We start from the raw sequence: 22,752 nt of genomic DNA, 5'->3' as shown, positions 1-22,752 counted from the left end.
CAGTTGTGTCTGCTGGCCCAAGAGAAGGGATGGTTTGTTAATCACCTGGGTGTTTCGGTCAGTGTAGACGTGTTTTAGGAAGCACGGAACAGCACTGCCACCTTCCATGTGGCCTTGGGCAGATCCTGTGATTACTTTGAACCTCAGTTTCCTCATCTGCCGATTGGGCAGTCCTCATTCTGCCGGTGACTTCCTACGCGACAAAGGCTGTCATGAAGCAATGATGAGATAACCAGTGGGGGCATGCTGAGCACATGGGAGCAATTTTTACTGTGGTCATTTCCTTGAAATTCATAAAGGAGCTCCTCTGTGATTTTCTATTATTATTTTTGTCATTAATCAGGATTTCCTCTCTCTGTAGGAGAATAAGCCAATGCATGGCAAGCACTAAATCTTAGATCCTGAAGACTCAGCCCTCGAGCAAAAGACATGCACCTCCCCACTCACTGGGCCCTGGATGGGGAGGGTGCTCCTCTTAGAGGCCCCTGGAGGCCAGGCGTGCCTCAGAGGGGCCTTTCGAGGCAGCTGGGAGGCAGATCCTCACACTCTGCCCTCCTCTCCCCCAGGTACAAGATGGTGGTGACCCCCCGGAAGGCGGCGGTGGCCATAGCCGGCTGCTGGATCCTCTCCTTCGTGGTGGGACTGACCCCTATGTTTGGCTGGAACAATCTGAGTGCGGTGGAGCGGGCCTGGGCAGCCAACGGCAGCATGGGGGAGCCCGTGATCAAGTGCGAGTTCGAGAAGGTCATCAGCATGGAGTACATGGTCTACTTCAACTTCTTTGTGTGGGTGCTGCCCCCGCTTCTCCTCATGGTCCTCATCTACCTGGAGGTCTTCTACCTAATCCGCAAGCAGCTCAACAAGAAGGTGTCGGCCTCCTCCGGCGACCCGCAGAAGTACTATGGGAAGGAGCTGAAGATCGCCAAGTCACTGGCCCTCATCCTCTTCCTCTTTGCCCTCAGCTGGCTGCCTTTGCACATCCTCAACTGCATCACCCTCTTCTGCCCGTCCTGCCACAAGCCCAGCATCCTTACCTACATTGCCATCTTCCTCACGCATGGCAACTCGGCCATGAACCCCATTGTCTATGCCTTCCGCATCCAGAAGTTCCGCGTCACCTTCCTTAAGATTTGGAATGACCATTTCCGCTGCCAGCCTGCACCTCCCATTGACGAGGATCTCCCAGAAGAGAGGCCTGATGACTAGACCCCGCCTTCCGCTCCCACCAGCCCACATCCAGTGGGGTCTCAGTCCAGTCCTCACATGCCTGCTGTCCCAGGGGTCTCCCTGAGCCTGCCCCAGCTGGGCTGTTGGCCGGGGGCATGGGGGAGGCTCTGAAGAGATACCCACAGAGTGTGGTCCCTCCACTAGGAGTTAACTACCCTACACCTCTGGGCCCTGCAGGAGGCCTGGGAGGGCAAGGGTCCTACGGAGGGACCAGGTGTCTAGAGGCAACAGTGTTCTGAGCCCCCACCTGCCTGACCATCCCATGAGCAGTCCAGCGCTTCAGGGCTGGGCAGGTCCTGGGGAGGCTGAGACTGCAGAGGAGCCACCTGGGCTGGGAGAAGGTGCTTGGGCTTCTGCAGTGAGGCAGGGGAGTCTGCTTGTCTTAGATGTTGGTGGTGCAGCCCCAGGACCAAGCTTAAGGAGAGGAGAGCATCTGCTCTGAGACGGATGGAAGGAGAGAGGTTGAGGATGCACTGGCCTGTTCTGTAGGAGAGACTGGCCAGAGGCAGCTAAGGGGCAGGAATCAAGGAGCCTCCGTTCCCACCTCTGAGGACTCTGGACCCCAGGCCATACCAGGTGCTAGGGTGCCTGCTCTCCTTGCCCTGGGCCAGCCCAGGATTGTACGTGGGAGAGGCAGAAAGGGTAGGTTCAGTAATCATTTCTGATATTTGCTGGAGTGCTGGCTCCACGCCCTGGGGAGTGAGCTTGGTGCGGTAGGTGCTGGCCTCAAACAGCCACGAGGTGGTAGCTCTGAGCCCTCCTTCTTGCCCTGAGCTTTCCGGGGAGGAGCCTGGAGTGTAATTACCTGTCATCTGGGCCACCAGCTGCACTGGCCTGCCCGTTGCCGGGCCTGGACTGTCCTAGGTGGCCCCATCTCTGCTGCTTCTGGGCCTGATGGAGAGGAGAACACTAGACATGCCAACTTGGGAGCATTCTGCCTGCCTGGGAACGGGGTGGACAAGGGAGTGTCTGTAAGGACTCAGTGTTGACTGTAGGCGCCCCTGGGGTGGGTTTAGCAGGCTGCAGCAGGCAGAGGAGAGTACCCCCCTGAGAGCATGTGGGGGAAGGCCTTGCTGTCACGTGAATCCCTCAATACCCCTAGTATCTGGCTGGGTTTTCAGGGGCTTTGGAAGCTCTGTTGCAGGTGTCCGGGGGTCTAGGACTTTAGGGATCTGGGGAAGGACCAACCCATGCCCTGCCAAGCCTGGAGCCCCTGTGTTGGGGGGCAAGGTGGGGGAGCCTGGAGCCCCTGTGTGGGAGGGCGAGGCGGGGGAGCCTGGAGCCCCTGTGTGGGAGGGCGAGGTGGGGGATCCTGGAGCCCCTGTGTCGGGGGGCGAGGGAGGGGAGGTGGCCGTCGAGTTGACCTTCTGAACATGAGTGTCAACTCCAGGACTTGCTTCCAAGCCCTTCCCTCTGTTGGAAATTGGGTGTGCCCTGGCTCCCAAGGGAGGCCCATGTGACTAATAAAAAACTGTGAACCCTGTGGAGAGCACATTGCTGGGCGCCCATCCCCACCACTGTTGAGGGCAATAAGACAGCTTCAGCAGACAGGAAGCAATGACAGGGGCCGGGAGGAGCTGCGAGAGGGGGCACATGGAGGCGTTCGAGCAAGGAGGGTTCGAGAGAGGGTGTGTCTGTTTCCATAGTTACGCACTGGGGGTAGCAAACCCTGATCAGAAAGGGAGATCCTGAAAACTCACAGGTCCAGAACACCCCCCATCCCCCTACCTCCCTGCCCCAGCCATGACATCCTGAGACCTCTCCCATTGGCATCTTCCTCTTGGTGACATATCTGGAGACCCCCTCATGGTGAAACATTCAGACACCCCCCCTCATCGTGACACAGCGCCTCCCCCAGATGATGTCGCTCACTGGCACAGAGGCCCCGCACTGTTAACACCACGCATCTTTATTTGAGTGCTTCCCACCCAGTGTGCAACTCCGCAGGGCACTCCAATCTCTGCGCCTTCCAGCACCCCTTGAGCCAAGTTAGTCTGGCCTGGGGCCTACCAGGCCCATTCCTGAGTTCTGGACACCAGCCTCTGGGGAAGGGAGGCCAGCAGGTACCAGGGGCGGTTCCATCAGCCGTCGCTATGGAAGCAGGGGTCTTGGGCATCTCTGGAGTTTGACTGTAGGCCTGGTGGACCTGGCCCCTCAGGCCTGCAGCACCTGGAGGAGGACATGCTTCCTGAGCCCCTGGTGTGAGCAGAGCTCGGCTGCAGGCCAGAGAGGTGCAGAGTGGGGAGGGGGAGCAGCATCCTCTTCCTCACCAGGCCTCCCTCCCTCAGGTGCAATGCCCAGGTCTGAGCTCTGCCCACTGCAGTTCTAGATACTTCCGTTCCGTACTTATGCAGAGCCTCAGAACCACCAGGGGAAGGAAGGCAAGGAAAGGTTGTTATCCCCAGTTTTCGGATGAGAGAATGTGTCCAAAGAGAACACCCTTGCTGAAGATCACTCAGAGCTGGGAGTAGACTCTGGTTGTATGGCGGTCCACGGAATCACCCCCCTTCCAGGAGACACCGGCATCGCCTGGCCCTGCAACATCACTGTGAGTCTCTGGACATGCGTGCTAGTTGCTTGTGTCCACAAGTCTGTGTCCACAGAGCTGACCACCACCTTCCCTTCTCACCCCAACCCCCTGCTCCTGGCCTCCTCTCTGCTTCCGTGCTGCCCGCAGAGGTAACAGAGTGGGTAGGTCAGGCCATTTACCTGGCTCCTCATCACAGCCTCCTCCCGTGACTCTTCAGTGTGTGGCTGAGGCTGGAAGAGATGCTGCAGTTAGAGCTTGGGGGAAGTGGCGGGGAACTGGCAAAGTTCACGGTTATACACCCTCTTCTACACCTGTCCACCCTCCCGCTTGGAAAGTAATCAGCACAGCCTGACCCCAGTCTTACCACCCCTTCTCTTCGGCCTTGATTTTAAGCTGTCTGCTGCCTCTAGTCCAGTTCCAGAGAGGTGCTTACTCCTGTTCTCCCATCCTCAAACTCTCACCTTTGACCTCCAGCCGGCAGTCCACAGATGCCTCCCCCAGCACATTTATGGCCTTGCAGGTGTAGACCCCAGAGTCAAAGGGGCTGGGTTTCCGGATCTCTAGGGTGCAGACGCCTTGCTCAGAGAGGGCGCGGTATTTGGGGTTGCCCTGGATCTCCATCTTGTTTTTCATCCAGATGATCTTGGGCTGGGAGACGTGGTCAGAAGAGAGCTGGGGAGGTATGGACTGGGGCGGGGCTCTCAACAGCTATCCCCAGGCTTAGGTGTGGACGCCCGGAGGATTCCTCAGCCCTGCTGTCCCCACCTGCCCCCACCAGCCCAGGGCACAACAGGGCCTGGCCCCTCACCTTGGGTGAAGCTCGGACACTGCAGAACAACTGGGTGCTGTAGCCAGGGGTGGAGGTGTGGTCAGCCAGGGGCTGGGTGAATGAGGGGGCTTCTGAGAAGTCTCGCTCAATAAACCCTTTAGGTTTGGCAGCAATATCTGGGTTCAGGGGAGAAAGTCGGGTGCATCTGAGCTTACAGGAGTGAAGGAGACCTGTTAGGACTGACTATGATTCAAGATCTATGGATAGCAAGTCGTGGCTTATTTGCAGGAACTTGGACAATCTCAAAGAGGCAGAGAAAGCTGAGACTGTAGCTGGGTGGGTCAGGGTGATGAGTAGAGATGAGAAGGTGGAAAAACCAGAGATAAGAGCATCTTGGCAGAAGATGGATGCTAGCAACTCAGAGGTGCCACGTTTCCTTTGGGTTTGTCGTTGGAGACTTGACTGGCTTTCTTTTTTTAAACAAAAATTTCTTCCTAATTCTGTGCAGTTCAGGCTAGTGTTAAAAAAAGTTTGCCTTCTGGAACCCACACAGACTGTGGGTCGGAGAGGGCCTTGGGGCACACAAGGGACAGGGAAAAGGGCCCGGGGTTTAACATTTGACGCAAGAGGGTCAGGTGCCTGTATGGAGACAGTAAATACTCCTATCTCTCTTGTCCATCTATGTGGTATGTATTAGGGTTGGGAGGCTTGTTTTAGCAAACTCACCCCTTTTAGCACACTACCCAGCCATGCGCAGGTCACCCTTTAGATTCCCTTCGGACACTCACTGCCTGAGACTCGGCGGCTGCTGTGATGCTGGCAGCCACACACCTCTTTGGAATAAGCACACAGCCTCCCAAGGGGCATCTTTCAGTTGTGTGGATTTGCTCTGATGTGTTTGTTAAAATCAGCCAACCACATTCACTACTTTGCAGCCACTCCATGTGTGTGTATGCATAGCTGTGGAGTGAGGGGACAGCAAGTGTTCCAGGGGCAGACGCCCAGGAGAAACCCAGAGAGAGGGGTGCAGAGACGCGGAGGAAGAAGCAGAGACAGGGAGAGAGTTAGCACAGCCAGCTCCGGGCCCATACCCACCTGCCTTCTGGATGTGGGCGAGCTCCTTGGTGACGGTGGCCGAGGTGCTGAGTCCACACAGGTTTTCTGAGAAGACCCGGAAGGAGTACGAGTTGCCGATGATGAGGTCAGAGATGGTGCAGGTGGTTGGGTGGTAGCGCTCCAGCACTGTGAACCATTGCTGCAGGGCCCCGGGTGTCACCCTCATTTCTCACCCCTGTCCTCACCCTCCCTGCTTACCCTGGAGCTCTTTCCTCACAGGAACTCATTCCATGCCCCCAACCTTAGGATGCTGAACCACCCAGCTTTGGGCCTCAGGGACATTGAATTGGAAGAAGGGGCCCCTGGGTCACTCAGGTGACCTCTGTAGGGTCCTCAGAGAATCCTAGAGCCTTTGTGTGCAAAGTGTGGCCCATGGATGTGCAACTTCAGCATCACCTGGAAACGTCTTAGAAATGCAGGCCCTCAGCCCCCACCCTGGACCTACTGAGTCAGACTCTGCCTCTTAGCAAGCTCCCCAGGTGACTCATGTGGACATTAAGATTTGAGAAGCATGGCTCCAGAACTTCAAAGGCTTCAGACAGCCCGGGCCAGCCCTCTTCACAGTCTTCAGGAGGCATCTGAGGTCCAGAGAGGAAGAGTCTTGCTAAGGGCCTCCTAGGGAGTCAGGTTAGCAGTGGGCAGACCAGAACTCGATCCCTAGACTCGGTCCCTAGACTCAGTGGGATGGGCCTTCCCCACCACCTTGACCACTTCGTACCCCGACCCCACTTTGCCTCAGCCAGCCTCACCCCTGTCTTTTTGTCTGCCTTCTGCACCATGTAGCCCAGGAGCTCTGTGTTGCCTGTGTCCTGGGGTGGCGTCCACTGAAGAGCAGCATTGCAGCCCCAGACGTCCAGGAGCCTGATGCTGCTGGGGGGTCCAGGTTTCTCTGTAGGCCCAGAGTGTGAGAGGAAGTGAGTGTGAGGGCCAGGCTGGCCACAGAGCCCCCACACCCAAAATTTGGCTCCTGCCACACTCCCTTGGCCTGCTCCCATCAGCCATCAGCTCTGGGATAGGAGGTCGGGGGCTCCAGGTCCCCCATGAGACAGCACTGTTCCCCTGGCTCCATACCAATCACCAGGATGTCAATGACTGCCTTGGCCTCCAGGTCTTCCACGCGCACAGTGAGCTCGTAGCGGCCAGAGTCGGAGCGCTGGGCCGAGCGAATGAAGAGGATGGAGTCCTGGTCCCCGGTGCGCATGCTCACCCGCTGGCTGTCCAGGGCATGGCCGTTGTGGGTCCATGTGGCCTGAGGCTTAGGCTTCCCCTGGCAGGGAGGAGCCCCCAGGGTGAGTGTAGGGAGGTGCCAGAGTCCCCACACCCCCTTAACTCCAGGAGTCTCTGGAGCTGTTCTCGGGGAAGCCTGTCCCACTGGCCCTTCTCAGGAGGGGCAGCAGAGGCTGGAGCCACAGGTGCTGCCCACAGCCACATCTTCCAGGTGTCCAGCCCGCTCTGGGGGCCCACCTGCCCATCCACAGGCTGAGAATCACCAATGAGTCATGTGCATGATTGCGGAAGGATGAGGCCGTCTCGCTGGGTCTCAGCTGGACCCTTGGAGATCCTGCCATCTCCCAGGCTCCCCTTAAATGGGGGCCCTGGTTCCCACCCAGGCTGTTACCCTTGGTGGGGGTAATACCCACCTGGAAGGGGATTTGCAGGTTGACCGTCTCTCCCACCTGGCGGATGTAGGTCTGACGGAGGTGGCGGGGGACACGGATCTTGGGGGCCTCTGGATCAAAGCAAGAGTCTGGGCTTAGCAGTGCAGTGGGGTGGCTGATTGGGGTTTCTGAGATGGGGCAGGGGACAGCTGGTGAGGGATGCTGGCTGGGAGGAGGGTCCTGGGTGTGCCTGGCTGCCATGGGGTCCCTCCTTGCAGGAAGGGTGAAGCTCTCACTCCTGAGGTCTAGGGGCCCAAATCCCTTAAGGGAGCAGGAGGTTTCAGGAGGTCAGCGCCTCCATGGTGTGAACTGGTAAGCATCCTGGGCACTCCCTTGGCGCCTCGACTCTGCCAGGATGGGATTTGTCCTGCAGCCCAGGCATTCCCAAGCACCAGATGGGCCCCAGCTGACTCTCTGTCTCCCCCTGCTGGGGAGCAGGTGCTGCACCTGTCAGGCTGCACTTCTAGGAAGGGGAGGCCACTGCGGTCTTCCTGCTCTAATATCCCCAGCTCTCCACAAGCCCAGGACTTTCAGAGAAGCCTTTATGAAACCCTGTTTGTCCATTCCTCTGTCTCCAGGCCCTATTGAATGGTTTAGGATCTTTCTCTTCCCAAGTGAAGCCAGGGCGGGTATCCCCCCTTCTTCCTCTGTCACCCTCCCATAATCTGTTAGTCTCAGAGCCGGGAAGTCCTTCTTGAAGTCCTATTTCAGCTGCCTGCTATGCTAAGGAATGACATTCTGACCCTCATCTGGTCAGGGGCAACCACTGAAGCCCCTGGGCATTCTAAGGGAAGCTGCAGTGGCCACCATCCCTGTCCCCTGGGGTGGGTGCTGGGTCCATGACTGAGGCTTCTCAGCAGCAAACAGGTGGCAGCAGTTGGTTGGTGGCATGCAGGGCGGAGGAGGACGAGACAGTGAGAAGGAACACGGTGTCTCTGAGGATTAGCTGAGTGGGCACTTGGATCTGGGAGCTCAGGCATGGAATGCTCTAGGGACAGCTGCAGGGGGTCAAGAATGCTTGGCAGCTCCAGGTGGCCAAGGAGAGACAGCTGAGCAGCCAAGGATCCTGGACAGGGTCCCCACTCTGCCCTGTGATAAGCCTGGCTGTTCCCCACTTGTTCACAGCCTCCTCTCCCTCTTCTCTCCAGGAAATCCCCTTCTCTCCTGCCAGAGGAATTTGAATGGAGAAGTGGGTGCTGAGTCTGGCTGGGTCCATCAATGCTGGGCCTCAGGGGCCTCTCAGAGTCTGAGCTCCCTGGTTCCCTGGGGAAGGCCCAGCACCGTCCCAACCAAGAGGCCTTCCTGGCACCTCCAGGACTAGGGTCGACACGGCCATAATGCAGCTGCCTGGTGGGGCCACATCTCACCTAGAGCCAAAGGCTGAGAATTAGGTTTGGGAGGCTTGGGTTTTGGGTGCCACCAGAGAAGATGCTCTGCAGTGCAGTGGGACATGAGTGGTCCTGTGTAGGCATCAGACTCTGGGACTGCCAATAAAAGGCTGGGTGACCTCAAGGGATGCCCTGGGCTCCTTGGGATCTCCTTGGGCCTTGATAATCTATGAATCTAAGCTCCCTAACCCCATGGTTCCCATGTCTCTCAGGCCTCAGAGCTGAGCATTTCCTTTCGAATCCAGACTTGACCCCTCCTGTGGATCCCCTCTCCTTCTGGAGGCCTTGTCTAGAGCTACCAGAAATCATCCATCCCCTAGTGGAGGAGCAAGAAGGAAGGTGGAGAAGGCCTCAGGCCACCTGCCTGCCTGTGTCTCTCCTCACCCTGGGGGACTGTGCTGTCCCCAGAGACCTCAGATCAGACCAAATGACTCACTGTCATTAACAGACTGAAACCCGAGCAGCTCTGGGAGGGGAGCGAGGGGAGGATTGAGGCTAATGCACCTTGCAAATAGAAATATTAGCAATGGGGATGGCAGTTGGCCTGCGGGGCCCCAGTGAGGTATGCCCTCTGCAATGGAGAAGTCTTCATGGGCCTTTTGCAGACCCTCTTTTTCTTTCCACTAGGGCCATGGTGGAACAAGGGGCAAGCAGGGCCTTCTCTCTGTTTCAAGACCTTTGAGAGAATCTGGAACCCAGGCCACAGGAAATGGGCAGAAAATGAGCATTTATGGCCACTGGAGAGATTGAGATTAGATGGGAGAAAGAACAGATGGACTCTTAGCATTGAGCAGGTGACCCAGGGAACTTGACCTTTTGTTTCTGAGCCCCTTTCTCAAGGCGTGGGGGCTGGACCACTCAGGGAAATGGCTTCTTAGACCTCCAGAGGCCCCTTACTGCTGAGGAACCTGGAACTTTCTTAAGGCAAGATGGTGATAGCGTGTGGCTTGTGCATGTGAGCGTGGGACGGGGGAAATGACTGCCTGGTTCCCTCTACCTGCTGGCCTCAGTTTCTCCATTAGATAAGGTGTTTGGGAAGGGCTGGGGAGCTGAAGGCCAGGATGGGCTTTACCAATGTTCTCTCGGATGTGGATGGGCTGGTCCAGCATAGCCGGCGGGCCAGCCCCTGCAGAACTCACTGCAGACACACGCAGGAGGAACTTGTCTCCCAGAGCCAGGTTCCGCACAGTCTGCTGGGTCACCATCATGGGCCGGGCACTCGCAGGCACCCACTCCGAGCCTGAGGGGATGGAGAGAGTGTGAGGTCTTTGCAATGTGCCCACAGGCGCCCCTCTCCATGGGGCTTCTTTTCCTGCTGGTGATCTGGGGAAATCAGCCTCCCTCTCTGGGCCTCATTTTCCCCTTGTTTGCCTTCCCTGACTTCATGTCAAATGGCATCAAAGACACCTGATGTTAGAGCCCTGAAACTGTGGCCAGAGATGAGGTTGTTGAAGCCCAGAGAGGGTTGGACACATTTGCAAAGTCACACAGCAAGGTAGGGGCAGAGGCAGAGGCCAGGCTGGACTTGGGCCATGGAGGGGGACAGTGGCAGCAGGGATGTGGCCCCCACACCCCCACCCCATTCCTGCTTTCTCCTCACTGTCTCTTACGCTAACATTCCCCTCTCCAGCTCCTCCCTCTCCACTTCCTACAGTTCGGGGTCCTCTGAGACTTAGCACTTCCTTCCCTTCTCACCAAAGGAGAACCCAGTGTCCCCTTACCCTTCCCTTACTCAGAAGCTCCTTGGAGCTGAGGACAAGGGAGCCCCTCAACCCACCCACCTACCCTTTCTTGCTCTCCTGCTGGTGGAGCAAGAAAGGGCATGTGGGTGGGTTGAGGAGCCCACTGCTCGCATCCCCTCCTTCTGTATCTCTCCCAGACTGACCAACCACAGGGCCTGTGCACTTGTCCCTGCAGCCCTCCATGACAACTTCCCCTGGGTGTATGCAAGACTTAGCCCAGCACTCACCTCCCTCTCTGCAGAGCTCCAGCACATAGCCCTGGAGGCCCAGCCTCCCCAGCCTCTCTGGGGGCTCCCAGCTCACAGTCACAGAGCTGCTGCTCACATCCTCCAGGGTCAGCAGCAGTGGGGCACTGGGGACATCTGGGGAGATGAAGAGGTTCATGGCCAAGAGCTCCCCTCCACCCGTGACATGCCTGCCTCCCTCCTCCCCCTGCCCCACCTTCAGTCACCTTCACTTGGGGGTGCAGGCTTAGTGGCTGTGGAGGCTGTAGGGGCCTGTGGGGCAGGGGCCTGCGGCTTGGGCACCTGCTCTTCTCTGGTGGACTCTGATACTGCCACTTCTCCGGGAGGCTCTGCTGTGGGCACCTTGGCAAATTCAGATGCGGTCTCCTCTGGACTGCAGGCAGGGCCCTCGGAGGCGTTTTTTTCCATCATTGCTGGACTGGCTGGGGGGCCAGGCTGGAGTGTGCAGGGGTCAGCCGTTGGGGGGCCTGGGCCTCTAGGGTGCCTGGGACACCTAGGTCCAGGCTTATATAGTCAGGGGCTGCCCCACCCCCAGCAAACGATTCCCAGCTGTGGGGTCAGGTCAGGCAGGAGGACTGGAGGGTGGAGAGGCGCCCAGGCCAGGAATAGCTCTGGGGGAGGAATCACAAGGGCCCCTTGAGGAGTCACTCCCTCATCCATCACCCCGACTGGCCTTCAACAGCCAGGGTGCTGGTGCCCAGCTAGGGGAGGGCGCAGATGGGTGAGATGGGACATCGAGCAGGCCGCGTGCCAGGTGTCAGGGCAATAGGAGGAAGAACTTCTATCTGGAGAATGAGCCCAGCTCAGGCTCTGTGTGTCTGGCGTCTACGGGGCCACTTGTTCCCAGAGCTTCTCAGACTGGGTGCTGGGGCCCTGACAGTTTGGGACAATCTTCCTTGCGAGCGCTCCCAGCTTTGCCTCTGGGGTCCACATTCCCTGGGCTCCCACAGTTCCCAGGGACTCTCGCCTGTGCTGTATGAGGCTGAGGGCCCTAGAGAGGGAGGGAATTGAGATGCTGAGGGTGGAGCTGCTCAGAGGATGGTCCTCCAGCATTGGAACCCCAGGAAGGGGCACTAAGTCTCCTGGCTCCTCTCTCAGTTGGGCGGCTGGTAAGGAACTGGTCTCCCCTGATGCCTGCTGTGGGCCTCAGTTTTCCACCTGTTACAGAGAACCCCTCGCCCTTCGGGATGGGGTACAGTCATAGGCAGATCTGGAAGATGCCCTAGTGGAGGAGAGCACTCTGAAGCTTCTAGACTCTTCCAAGCAGGCTGTGGGCATGGGCTTTCTCAGTGTGCCAAAGGAGGCAGATATGGCCAGATTTCTAGTCATTGATTCATTTGTTCAATAAAATGTTAAGACTGGGAATCACTGGAAAGCCAGAAAATGCCATGTGTCAGGAAGGAGGGAGAACATTAAGAACTTTTATTGCTGGTATTGGAGCAGTCACTCTGGAAAATGTGAGAGTTTTACTAGTGCCTAGTAAAATGGATGAGGTGCCTACTCCGTGACCCAGCCGTGCCGCTCATATAACACCCACACATGCCCCAGGAGACATGGAGAAGAAGGTTCATGGCAATGTTATTTGTAATTGTTGAAATGTGGGGGAAAACAGCTGTCCCTCAACAGTGGGATGGATAAATAACTGTGGAGTGTTTATGCAACTGTAAAGCAAAATATGGGGTCAAATGAGCAACTTCAGCTACTCACAGACCCAGTGATGAGCAGAAGAGCAAGACACACAGAAATGGTGCGTCTCATCTGTCTCATCTACATTAAATCCAAATGCAGTCAACACCAGGCTCTCTTCTTCAAGGTGCATCCGTAGGCGGTAAGGCCAGAAAGGAAGACGAGGCCAGTACAAAAGTTAGGATGGCGATTGCCTCTAGGTGGAGGAACAGGGATATATGTGATCGTGATGGCTGCAGGGGTGCTAATGAGGTTTCCTTTCCTGACCTGGGTGGTGGTTACACAGGTTCTTACTACATAGTTATTCTTCAAATTAAACAAATACATTTATGCACTCTTTAGCATGTAAGATGTGCTCACAATTTAAAAATAAGTAAAAGTGATTTATTCAGGGCCCTCAGCAGCATGCATGCTCTTCCCTTTCCTGGGGACTGGGGACACCAGGGTGTGGCTGCCTCTCAACCCTGCTGTCTCTGCTGGGGAGTGGCAGTGCAGGGCCTGGGAGCCTCTGGATCTGGCCCTCCCTGGATGCCCTTGCCCTCTGCTAGGTGACTCCACGTCTTGCCAGGCAGGGAGTGGGTCCTGGAGACCCAATCTCCATCCTTGGCCTCTGACTCTGCAGCTATAAGTGAATGTGACTAACCCCACAGGACACTGAGTCAGCCCTGGAGAGCCTGTCCCAGGCTGGGGGAAGGGTGGCCCCAGGGGAGGGCAGTTGGCTGCCCACAAGGGCTTGCAGCCCTGGGGTTTCAAAGATGCCTGTGTGGTGGGGTGGGCAGTGGCAGGGATTAGGGAATACTTGGCCCCACCAGCCAGAGGTGAAATGCTGGGTACCCCCTCCCCACACCCCACTCCACGCCTTGCCGAGTCCTTGTTTTCTTCGCCTTCAGCAGGGCTGTGACCTTGGGATCAGTAGCATCTGCCCAGCTCCAGCTGGTTCAGATTTCAGATATTTCCTCCTTCCCTCCACTTCAAACCGGAGTCACAAACCATCAGGCCAATTTGTGATTATCCTAAGTCACAGATAATCCAAACATCAGAGAATCCACAAATCAATTCTCTTTAGTTCTGGGGTGAGTATCTGGAGCCTTTTTGGATAAAGGCATTCCTGGGGCCCTGGGAATTCAACAGAAGCCTGATGAGAGCATCTCCACCTCATAAAGGCTGAAAATCTGTCTATTCTTCTGAGTCACCCCATCACATCCTCCCGACCTCCTATCTCAGGCCAGCTTGAGCAGAGGTACTTTGATCTCTGAATGGGTGGAGGGATGAGTGTTAGGGGAGGGGTGAACAGAACGAAGGGCTAAGCCCAGCACTAGGACTGTTGACAGATTTCAGCCCAGCCATGGAATGGGTTGCTTCCAAGGTAATCAGCTGCCCCTCACTGGGAGGCTGGAGGGCCATCTCTCAAGCACTCTGCAGGGACTCCAGTCCCGAGAGGCAGGAAGGGTGCATGAGATGACATCTGCATTTCCTGCTGGCCCTGAGGGTCCAGGGTTCAGGGCTTTCTAACCTGGTCCTGTGATGAGCTCCCACCACCTTCCCGTGGATCAGAAGAGATGGAGTGTTGGGATGAAAAGCCTTCTTTCCCAGGGGCTGCTAGCCTTCAGGAAACAGAAAACGTTTCTTTCAACAGGGAATTTAATTTAGAAATCTGGATGGCAATGACTTTAATATTTGGAAGGCCATCAGCCATGCTTGGGTTAAGTCCAAGGCAGGTGAATCTGAGGACTCTGGCCTCCCACTGGGGCTCTCTGCGGCTAGGCAGAGGACATGGTGGCCTCATCTCTGCAAGCTCAGGGGTCCCAAGGCTCAGAGGAAGGAACCCAGAAGAGATGGGGGAGGTGAGTCCAGTGGGTCTAGTGGGCGCTCAAAGATGGACCAAAGCAAAGCGCCAACACACTGTTAAGCTCTTGTACTTTATTGAGCAGCTGTGGAATTAGGAAGGGGAAGTAGGATAGGGGACACGATTACGTTCCTAAGTGAAGGTTTCAAGCTGGGCTTTGCAGAGGGTATAATTAGTATGGTCACTGTGTCTTGTAGGATGTTTGGCTACTTGGTGATAGAGCTTGCCAAAATGGTGTCCTTTGATAAGGAGGGCTGGGGGCAGGGAGTCTCTGAAGAAATTCCCTTGCCAGGCTTGGGGGTCTGTAAACATTTCCATTAATCAACAAGTGTGTACTAATCCCGAGTCTTACATTGCGATGCCTCACTATCCCCACAGCCCCATCCCTACCTCTTTGCCCACCAGGGCTGAGCTCAAATCTGTGTGTTGTGGACCTCTGCATAGGCTCCAAGGGAGGGAGACTGAGGCTCAGCCTGGGACTCAGCAGGGCAGGTGATCAGGCTCCCGGCCAGCCGGAGCCAGAGGGGGACGGGGCATCCTTGGCCCCCGTGCTGTGTGCAGAACAGAGGGCTACGTTGCAGCGAGTGCATCCTTGATGGCATTGGTGAGAGGGAAGCGCAGATCCTGGCCGCAGAAGGAGCCCTGGAAGTCATCCAGGTCCAGGGCCCATACCATGGCGCCCGCCAGCTGCCTGTCCTTCAGGTACTGCACCTGGCAGGGGAGGCCCAGAGGAGCAGGGCTGGGTTCCCTGACCCAGAGTGTGTACAGGGCACATGTGTTCTATGAGCCCAGCCCAGCCCTCAGTGCAAGGGACAGGAATCTGGCTGCTGGGAGCGGGGCCTCCTTCTTTCTCTTTGTCCTGAGGTGTGGCCTTGGGGAAACCTACCTTGCTTTTGACGCTTTCCTGGTCGTCGTATCCTACCCACTGGTTGCCCTTGGTGGCATAGGGGACCTGCTGACCGAGGATTCTATGGACTGTGGCTCCGCGGAGGAAGTCACAGATCTGAGCAGATAACAGGGAAAAGGCAGTGTGGGGAGTCCTGCCGAGACCTTGCAGGTCACCAGGAGACGCCACTCTCCAAATCTCTTTTAGCTCCTGCTCCATCCTGCAGCCTCACTCTCTCCAGGGTCTGCAGGCTGCATGCATCACACAAGTTTATACAAACCAGAGGCGAATGTCCCAGAGATGGTGGCTGCCTTGGCCCTGCTTAGCTTCTTCCATTTAAACAGAGATGTGAGGCCTGCTGGTTGACACTGAGGACAGGCCCAAGGCCACACAGAGTAGCAGAGGCTAGCGTGAAACAAAAAATCTGCCTCTTGACCTCTGCTCTTTCCTGGGCTGGAAGGAAGACCTCAGCCCCATAGCCAGAGGGATATCCCAGGGGCCTAGTGGTGCAGGCCCATGTGCCTGTACCTGCTGGAGACTTTCAGCAACAAATGTCCTAACCTCTCCCTTCCACTTCCTCAGGCATGCTGGGGCAACCGGACATTTTCTTTATTCCCAAAGGAGAAAAAGCAAGAACGTGGTGGGGAATCACCTTCCCCAGGGCTGTTGGTGGTGTGGGGGAATCCTACCTTCTCCCCAACTCCATTACCTCATAGTAGGCAAGGGTCCCTGCCTCCTTGGTGAACCGGCCTGGAATTCCCGGTCCTGAGATTGGGGCTCCAACACCAGTCTCAGAAGAAGCCAGAGTGAAGCTCCTCCCGAAGGTGGGGATGCCCATCACCAGCTTACTGGCAGGAGCCCCCAGCCTCAACATGTACCCCACAGCATAGTCCTGGGTGGGGTAGGGTGGGAACAACGTGAGCAGTTAGTGCGCAGGTGCGGAAGGTTGAGCAATTAATACTGCTGCCTTAGCAGGGGTTATTGGTGTATGGTGCACTGGGGATTCCCCTGTCCCTCCGGGAACTGATCATGTCACTTTAAAGTGAATTTTACAGTTTCATTCTTGAAAAAAATCCTTTGAGCCATAGGAAGGGGCTATTATTATTTGACAGATGCAGAAATCAGGTGGTTGGCTCTGAGGGCACAATGACTCCTACCTCCTCGGCTCCCAGCCTCTCCCCATTTGGCCCCCTGCCCTCACTCCATTTACCCTGCAGATCACCTTCCCAGAGCAACGGAGCATGCCCAGACTTTGGGCCTCAGTTTCCTTATCTGTGGAATGGGCCTCATAACCCCCCTCTTGCAGGACTGTACTGAGGACTAGAGAGATTGGTGTGTGAGCACTGGCAGATGGCAGGTCTTGCGGCCCCCTCCTGGCCCTCCCTCCTTCTGAGAACTCACAGTGTTGCTGAATCTGTCAGGACTTGCATCCTCCTGACCTCGGAACAGGGGACTGTGATGGCCTGTGGTCCCACGCCAGGCTCCATGAAAATCGTAGGTCATGATGCTAATGAAATCCAGGTGTCTGAGGAGGAAGGGGATGGAGGGTGAGGCAGGAAATTATTAATAGAAAAGCTTTAGGCCGGGCGTGGTGGCTCATACCTGGAATCCCAGCACTTTGGGAGGCCGAGGCGGGTGGATCATGAGGTCAGGAGTTCAAGACCAGCCTGGCCAAGATGGTGAAACCCCGTCTCTACTCTAACTATGAAAATTAGCCAGGCATGGTGGCAGGCACCTGTAATCCCAGCTACTCGGGAGGCTGAGGCAGGAGAATCGCTTGAACCCGGGCGGCAGAGGTTGTGCCACTTGCACTCCAGCCTGGGCAACAGAGAGAGATTGTGTCTCAAAAAAAAAAAAAAAAGAAAGAAAAGCTTTTGGGCTCCCATTTAAGGCTCCAGCAGGATGTGAACGAGGGAAGCAGACAGCAGCCAGACAGGCCACTAGCCTGAACCCCAGCAGTCCCCAGTGACCTCGGTCCCCATTGCTGGCACACCTCCCTGTGCCACTCCAGGGCACGGGCTCAGGGCCCACAAGGGTACTTCAGTCAAGAATGGGTCTTCTGTTATGCCCAGCACACATTTGGGAGCTGGCCTACATCCCACCTTACCCCCACCACTTCTGCCAGGCTTATCTTAGTGAAAGCAGATTAAAAGTAGCATCAACAGACAGCCTGGCGGGGAAAGAGCAGGACCAAAGGATGACTTGAACCTAAGATGACTGGGGTGGGAGGAGGTTTTGCACACCCGCACGGGTGAGCCCACTGGGGGTGGATTGCATGAATACGGATATGTGGGGCAAATGGTTGACAGCCACCTGTTTCCCACCCTCTAAAGAATCCATTTAATTAAGCACTGAGTTTACACGTCCCTGGGATCCTAAAGAAAGCTCTGAAGTCATTTTGAAGAGTCTTTGTTCCTTACTCCTGGGTTTCCCGAGACCCATGGCTCTGCTCTCAGGAGAGATGAGGCTGCTTGGCTGTTCCTTGTTCCTCACAGGCATGAGGGGTGGGGTGAAGATGAGGCGTGGGGCCAACAGGAAAGGGGGAGGCCTGTGTGTATGAGAGAGCCTTGAGGACTCCCCAGCACTCTAGAAAGAGGCTGCTGTGCGGCCTCTCCAGGGCCCAGCACTCTGCTCTGCCTGGTGTGGAGAAAATACTCTGCAATAGCTGGAGGGTTTGAATAGCTTTTTCCACTTCCCTTTCCAAAATACTTTCATAGCAGCTCTCTCAACTGCTCAGCAACAGCCCAAGTGAAAAAGGAAAGGCAAGGATTGTTATGCCTCATTTGACAGATGGGGAAACTGAGGCACGGGGCAGGGAAGTGACTTGCTCAAGGTCACACATCAAGGCTTTGGAAGAACTGGGACTCGAAGCCCAGTGTCCTCAGTCTACATGGAGTGCTAGGGCTGGGGGTGGCGGGGAAACAGGAGTGTTGGCAGAGGTTCTGGGGAGGCTGCCTGGGGCAGGAGACTCACTGGGATATCTTGGCAATGTCATAGCTGCTGTCAATGGTGACCTTCCCCGCAGACAGTGCTGCACTGAGCAGGAGCTGCTTTTTCCCTGGCTGGGCTTCCTTTATAAATTCGGCCTTCATTTCCTAGATGGGAGACAGGCAGGTGAGAGAAAGGGTCCCAAGTGGCATGAGAGGTAGACTCATCGAGGGCGGACTAGGTCTCTGCGCAACCCATTTGCTGTACTCCCCAACCTGCCTGGGGCCTAGTGGAAGTGATAAAGTGGCTCATCAGTGGTCCCATCCTCAAGTCACCCATCCTTTTCCTAAAAAACTGACTAATCTTCTCCCCAAACCCATGCACACCCATCAGCACTCAATTACTCCCTGTCCTGGAGGGAGCATCGGGACAGTGGTGACCCCTATTGGCCCGCAGATGACTTTGGGAGACATTTGCCTTTCAGTCTGTGCTTTGTTCTAGCTGGTACATGAAATCCCAAAGTTAAAGTGATTTCTGTTGGTATTGTGAACAATTTGTTTAGACTCTCCTTCTGCCCCTGGTAACTGGAGATGCTTAGGCTGCCCCCAGGCAGAGCTGAGAGCTGCTGGACACAGTGCATGCTGGGTATGGGTGGCATCAGTATGGGATCGAAGGGTGGGCAATGGGCATTGCACTAAGTGGGTAGTGATAAGTGGGTGCTCTGCTCAGTCACAACCTTCCACCTCTTAGAACCCCATTCCCACCTCCCACCATGGTCACAAGAAGCCTTCCTTGCTATGTGAGATCTTCAGGGCACAGGGTCCCAGGACACTGCCCCGAGGCTGAAGTCCCTTTTTACCTGTCCTCAGGAGGACAGCAGCTGATGCTGGCTTCTAGCCCACCCTATTCCCTCATGCCTGCCCACCTCCCTCCCTGTCCCTGACCTGACCAGCACCTTGATTAGGGTGGTAAAATGCTGTTTGTCTCTCCGTCCAGGGTAGAGCCAGGCAAGGTCCAGTCCATCAAAGCCATGGGTGCGCAGAAATGGCGGTACTGACTTGATGAAAGTCCGGCGACTCTGGGTGTTGGAGGCTATCTTGGAAAATCTAGGACCAAAATCAGCCCTGTAGCATGCTCAGCACTGATATGCTAGGTGCCTTGGGCCTCTGGTGGGGTTTCCAGGACCTGCAGAGCTGGGATCCTGAGGCCACACAGCTCTGGGAGGGCATGATTGGGACAGGGGTCGCCTCCAGGCATGCATGTGCCTTAGAGCCAGGCATTCCAGGTTTCCAAGTCTGGCTCTATCACTTACTAGCCAGCCACTGTGAAAGGTTATAACCTGAGTCTCAGTTTCATCATCTGTAAAATGGGGACAAATATAACAGCTCACCATGCTGTTGTGAGGACAACATGGGATCATGGGGAGACAGGGTGCTGGACACAGAAAGAGCACCCAGCACATGGGTGCCAACGATGGCCATACCCACCCCCATTTCAAGCCCTGCTCCAACCCCACCTAATCCAAAGACTCCTCCCAGGGTCTCCCCACTTCTCAATTTCCCCATTGGTTTCCATCTCTCTCTTTCCAGCCCTAATGGCGGTAGCCCCAGAAGTCCCATATTTTCGGGCCTGTGAGGTAGTAAATAGAGCATCGGCAGGGAATTGGGAGATCCACTGTTAACTTGCTGTGTGACTCTTGGCAAGTCCTGCTCTCTCTGGGCTCTGCTTTCTTTGCTACACATCAGGCAGGCCCCTGGCAAACAGGTAGGCCTTGTACCTATCTAGTCTGGAGCCCCTGGAACATCCATACAGTGGATGGGGGAGACCCAAGCTCCTCACTCCTATGCCATCATCCTCTGCCGTCCTGCCCCTGGGGAGAGGCTCCTACCTTTGAGACCCAAAGTTCCATCCTCCGACAGACAAGAGAGTCTTCAGGTTGGGGTTCCTGTGGAGCACAGGGAGGTGGGGAGGGCAAGAGTGGAATGACATTGTCATGACACTGGGTGGCCCCATGTCTGAGAGGCCATAGAAGGTTTCCTGCTTTGGGTGAGAGGCTGGGTTAGGCCGCTGATGTCCTCCCATAGGACATCATGGGAATCCCATAGAGATTCATAGTGGTGGATCTCTGAGGGGTCACAGGCTTCATGGGAGTTACTCTGAGGTCTGCTGCCCATTTTTGTTTTCCCCAGTGGAGAAGACAGAGTATGGCAAAGTAGAGTCTTGCTCATTTTTCATGCTCCCTGGAGAGCACGTTAGGGGCAGGAGAGGGTTCCCCTCTCCCAGAGGGGCTCAGCTGCGCTTCCGTCTACAGTCTCTCATCACCCCAAATATTGCCCAGCACCTACAGTCATCCCCTCCACCCATTTAAGCCAAGCCACTCTAATTCTCCAAACATAGGTGAGCAGGGTGGGGCCTCGCCCTTCCTCCTGGGTGGGGTTGCCCTGCCCTGGGACCAGCCCAGCTGGTCCCTCCTCTCCTGGCCAGCCCTGGCCCAACCTGTTCTTGAGTGTGTTGAGCATGCCGTAGAGCGTCACATCATTCCACTCCCAGGTGTCGATGTGATCGTTGCTTATATTGGCAAAGCTGTAGATGATGTGGGTACAGAGGAAGCGGTCAATGGCATCTGGGAAGCAGCTCCCATCGCCTTCCCGGTACTGGGACCAGCTGGTGTAGTAGCAGACCAGTTTGTATGCAGAGCCTGAAGGAGAAGTCTGGGGTGGGGCCCGGGCCAGGATTCAGCAAGAGACCTCAGGCTGAGCCCAGAGCTGAGCACCAATGGGGTGTGGGGGTGGGTAGGGAGGAGTGGGGTGCAGATTGTGAGCAAAGTCAGAATTCTTAAATGAAAGGAGCTGGTTCAGGTCCCCTTGCCTCTGGGGAGTTCCCTGACTGGTGAAAATAAGGCCTATTCTGAAAATGCTTAGAAAAGATCAAATGCAGGGGATGAATACGCTACAGGCACTGTGTGGGGGAAGGGTAGGAGCTGGGGAAGAAGGGTGAAATGGGACTTGGTGCCAGCACAGCAGGCTTCCTGGAAGCAGTGGCTTTGTGGGAGGGGAAGGCCCAAGATAGCCTGTGTCACAGATGGCCCTGGCTTTCAGGCTGGCACCTTTAGTGACCTGCAGTGAGGTCCTTCATCCATGAGGGACTCTGGCCCACCTTTCTCTGCCTCCTGGTGAGAGTGCCTCTAACTTGTAACCCACCCGGAATGGCAGTCCTGTGCTCCCTCGGCATGTCCCCCAAGCTGGGGCACAATATCACAATGGAGCAGGAAGTCCTTCCTCGCCTCTAATTCTGTTTCTCCTGCTGCAAACAATGTGGGCATCACTCATCCAAGCAGCTACTGGGCAACTGTACTAGCGGCTCCCAGGAGCTGTTAGTCAAAGCCTTCACTGAACCAGGACCTTTTAAAGTTTCTTATTTTGAGAATTTTCACATATACCAAAGAGTATAGTAAAATAAACATCCATATACTCCTCACTCCGGTTTAGCAAATGTGAATATTTCCAAGTCATTGGAAGCACAGAAGAACCTGGCAAAGTGTTCCCTTGGAGCTAAGACCTCCTCCACACCTGCCCTGTGCCCTCGCCACGCCTCTGGACTTAAAGTGGAGGTGGAGGGATTACTCACAGCACTGGAGCAGCACCAGGACCACAAAGCCTGAAGAGAAATCCAGGATGAGACCCCTGCAAGTGCATCCTGCCCTTCCGCCCTGCTCCCTCCCCCAAGCAACTGAGACCACCCCCCTCCGCCCCCCCCCCCCCCCGTTGCAGCCTCAGTCCCTCCCCTGGCTCTGCTTCCCCTCCCCCTCTGCCCACTCCCTTAGTCCCTCACCCAGCAGGCAGATGGCTCTGCGGGCTGTCTGGGCCTGAAAACCCACAACTCTGATGGATTGACCTTGGCTAGCCCAGATACCTGTTTGAGCCGCCTTCACACCCATTCTGGCTGCAGTAGAGCAGGGCAGGGTGTGGCCTCTTCCCTTGCCCACGGCTCCTGGTGCCAGCTACCTAGACAGGGCCTCTTCCCCAGGCCCTGTACTTCCTTTATATACCTGTCCCACTCCACTCCCCCACGCGGCAAACCAGCCCTTTTATGGGAACTGAGCTATGTGTCAATGAAGGAATCACGAGGCTGGCAAGTGGAGGCGGGGGAGTACTATGGATTACCAGAGGAGGGTTGAGAAACCGCAGAGTTTTGAAAACTTTGGGTCAGGTCTTCATGAGGCACCTGCCAGCAGAAGAGCCACTAGGGTAATGATGGGGGGCTTCCGGAGATGTGACTCAGCCGCATTTCCCAGCCTTCCTCCCACTCCTGCACCCCACCACTGGCCTTTCTTGCCAGCAATTTCCTGGCTTTTCTGGCAGCCTCTACCTTTGCATCTTCAGCATTCACTCCAGGCCCCTGGCCAGGTGGAAACTGGGCACAATTTAGTTACGTAAGCCACAGTGCCCTAAACAAGGCTGTTGTTTTCTTCCCAGGCTCAGCATTGCCCTGCTTGACCTACCCTCCTACCCTCCCCCTCACACTTTCTGTCTTCAGGCTGGGTAAGGGCCAGAGAGCCTCGGGAGGAAGGAAAGCAAAGAGCCTGAAACTGAGCGCTCCCTTTTGGGCCCGTATCTTTTTTTTTTTTTTTTTGCAATTTACATGCTGATTATTTAGAGGGAAAGACAGGGAAATTCCCAAGAATGCTTTAAGCCCTGGTGCTATTTTGCTTCTGTTTTGAAATTCCCATAA

The 22,752-nt window shown here is 55.9% G+C and overlaps 3 protein-coding genes and 1 long non-coding RNA gene across 13 annotated transcripts in view; 2 read left to right on the top strand and 2 right to left on the bottom strand.

The window, feature by feature from the left end:
- Window positions 1-2,710, top strand: part of ADORA1 (adenosine A1 receptor) — a 39,585-nt gene extending 36,875 nt beyond the window's left edge. For all 4 annotated transcript variants that reach the window (XM_034944041.3, XM_055109491.2, XM_034944046.3 and 1 more), the window contains one exon: window positions 567-2,710. In XM_034944041.3, coding sequence (XP_034799932.1) covers window positions 567-1,206 — 640 coding nt within the window. In that variant the 3' untranslated portion in view covers window positions 1,207-2,710. The remainder of the gene's footprint in view (window positions 1-566) is intronic.
- Window positions 2,711-3,115: 405 nt separating this feature from the next.
- Window positions 3,116-11,151, bottom strand: MYBPH (myosin binding protein H). 4 transcript variants are annotated; one of them, XR_010110951.1, is made up of 11 exons: window positions 10,882-11,139; window positions 10,658-10,792; window positions 9,761-9,928; window positions 7,283-7,371; window positions 6,714-6,909; window positions 6,392-6,531; window positions 5,622-5,781; window positions 4,566-4,702; window positions 4,219-4,405; window positions 3,498-3,987; window positions 3,116-3,396 (listed from the first exon to the last, which is right to left on the bottom strand). XR_010110951.1 is itself a non-coding variant. In XM_034944000.3 (11 exons), exons 1-10 carry the CDS (start codon window positions 11,084-11,086, stop codon window positions 3,971-3,973), a joined length of 1,434 nt encoding a protein of 477 aa, XP_034799891.1. In that variant the 5' UTR covers window positions 11,087-11,151; the 3' UTR covers window positions 3,116-3,396; window positions 3,937-3,970. The 4 variants fall into 4 exon arrangements, 3 of the variants coding, with proteins under 3 accessions (XP_034799891.1, XP_034799888.1, XP_063456733.1); XM_034944000.3 differs by having other exon boundaries at window positions 3,937-3,987; window positions 10,882-11,151; XM_034943997.3 differs by having other exon boundaries at window positions 3,116-3,762; window positions 3,937-3,987.
- Window positions 3,645-22,752, top strand: part of LOC134729670 (uncharacterized) — a 123,147-nt gene continuing 104,039 nt past the window's right edge. Inside the window, exon 1 of the long non-coding RNA XR_010110964.1 lies at window positions 3,645-3,775. This is a non-coding gene — a long non-coding RNA (uncharacterized LOC134729670). The remainder of the gene's footprint in view (window positions 3,776-22,752) is intronic.
- CHI3L1 (chitinase 3 like 1) lies at window positions 12,724-22,180 on the bottom strand. Of its 4 annotated transcripts, XR_010110958.1 has the most exons (12): window positions 21,934-22,114; window positions 21,649-21,678; window positions 20,518-20,719; window positions 19,910-19,966; window positions 18,977-19,127; window positions 18,067-18,188; window positions 16,495-16,618; window positions 15,803-15,985; window positions 15,094-15,210; window positions 14,598-14,918; window positions 13,875-13,965; window positions 12,724-13,374 (listed from the first exon to the last, which is right to left on the bottom strand). XR_010110958.1 is itself a non-coding variant. In XM_008976607.4 (10 exons), the coding sequence occupies exons 1-10, from the start codon at window positions 21,956-21,958 to the stop codon at window positions 14,778-14,780; spliced, it is 1,152 nt and encodes a 383-aa protein (XP_008974855.1). In that variant the 5' UTR covers window positions 21,959-22,180; the 3' UTR covers window positions 14,267-14,777. The 4 variants fall into 4 exon arrangements, 3 of the variants coding, with proteins under 3 accessions (XP_008974855.1, XP_034799908.1, XP_008974854.1); XM_008976607.4 differs by lacking the exons at window positions 12,724-13,374; window positions 13,875-13,965 and having other exon boundaries at window positions 14,267-14,918; window positions 21,934-22,180; XM_034944017.3 differs by lacking the exons at window positions 12,724-13,374; window positions 13,875-13,965; window positions 15,094-15,210 and having other exon boundaries at window positions 14,267-14,918; window positions 21,934-22,126.

This window comes from Pan paniscus, chromosome 1 (genome assembly GCF_029289425.2).
Source record: "Pan paniscus chromosome 1, NHGRI_mPanPan1-v2.0_pri, whole genome shotgun sequence".
Classification (NCBI taxonomy): Eukaryota; Metazoa; Chordata; class Mammalia; order Primates; family Hominidae; genus Pan; species Pan paniscus.
The sequence above is the reverse complement of the archived record's forward strand: the minus strand, read 5'-3'. Positions and strand labels throughout refer to the sequence as shown.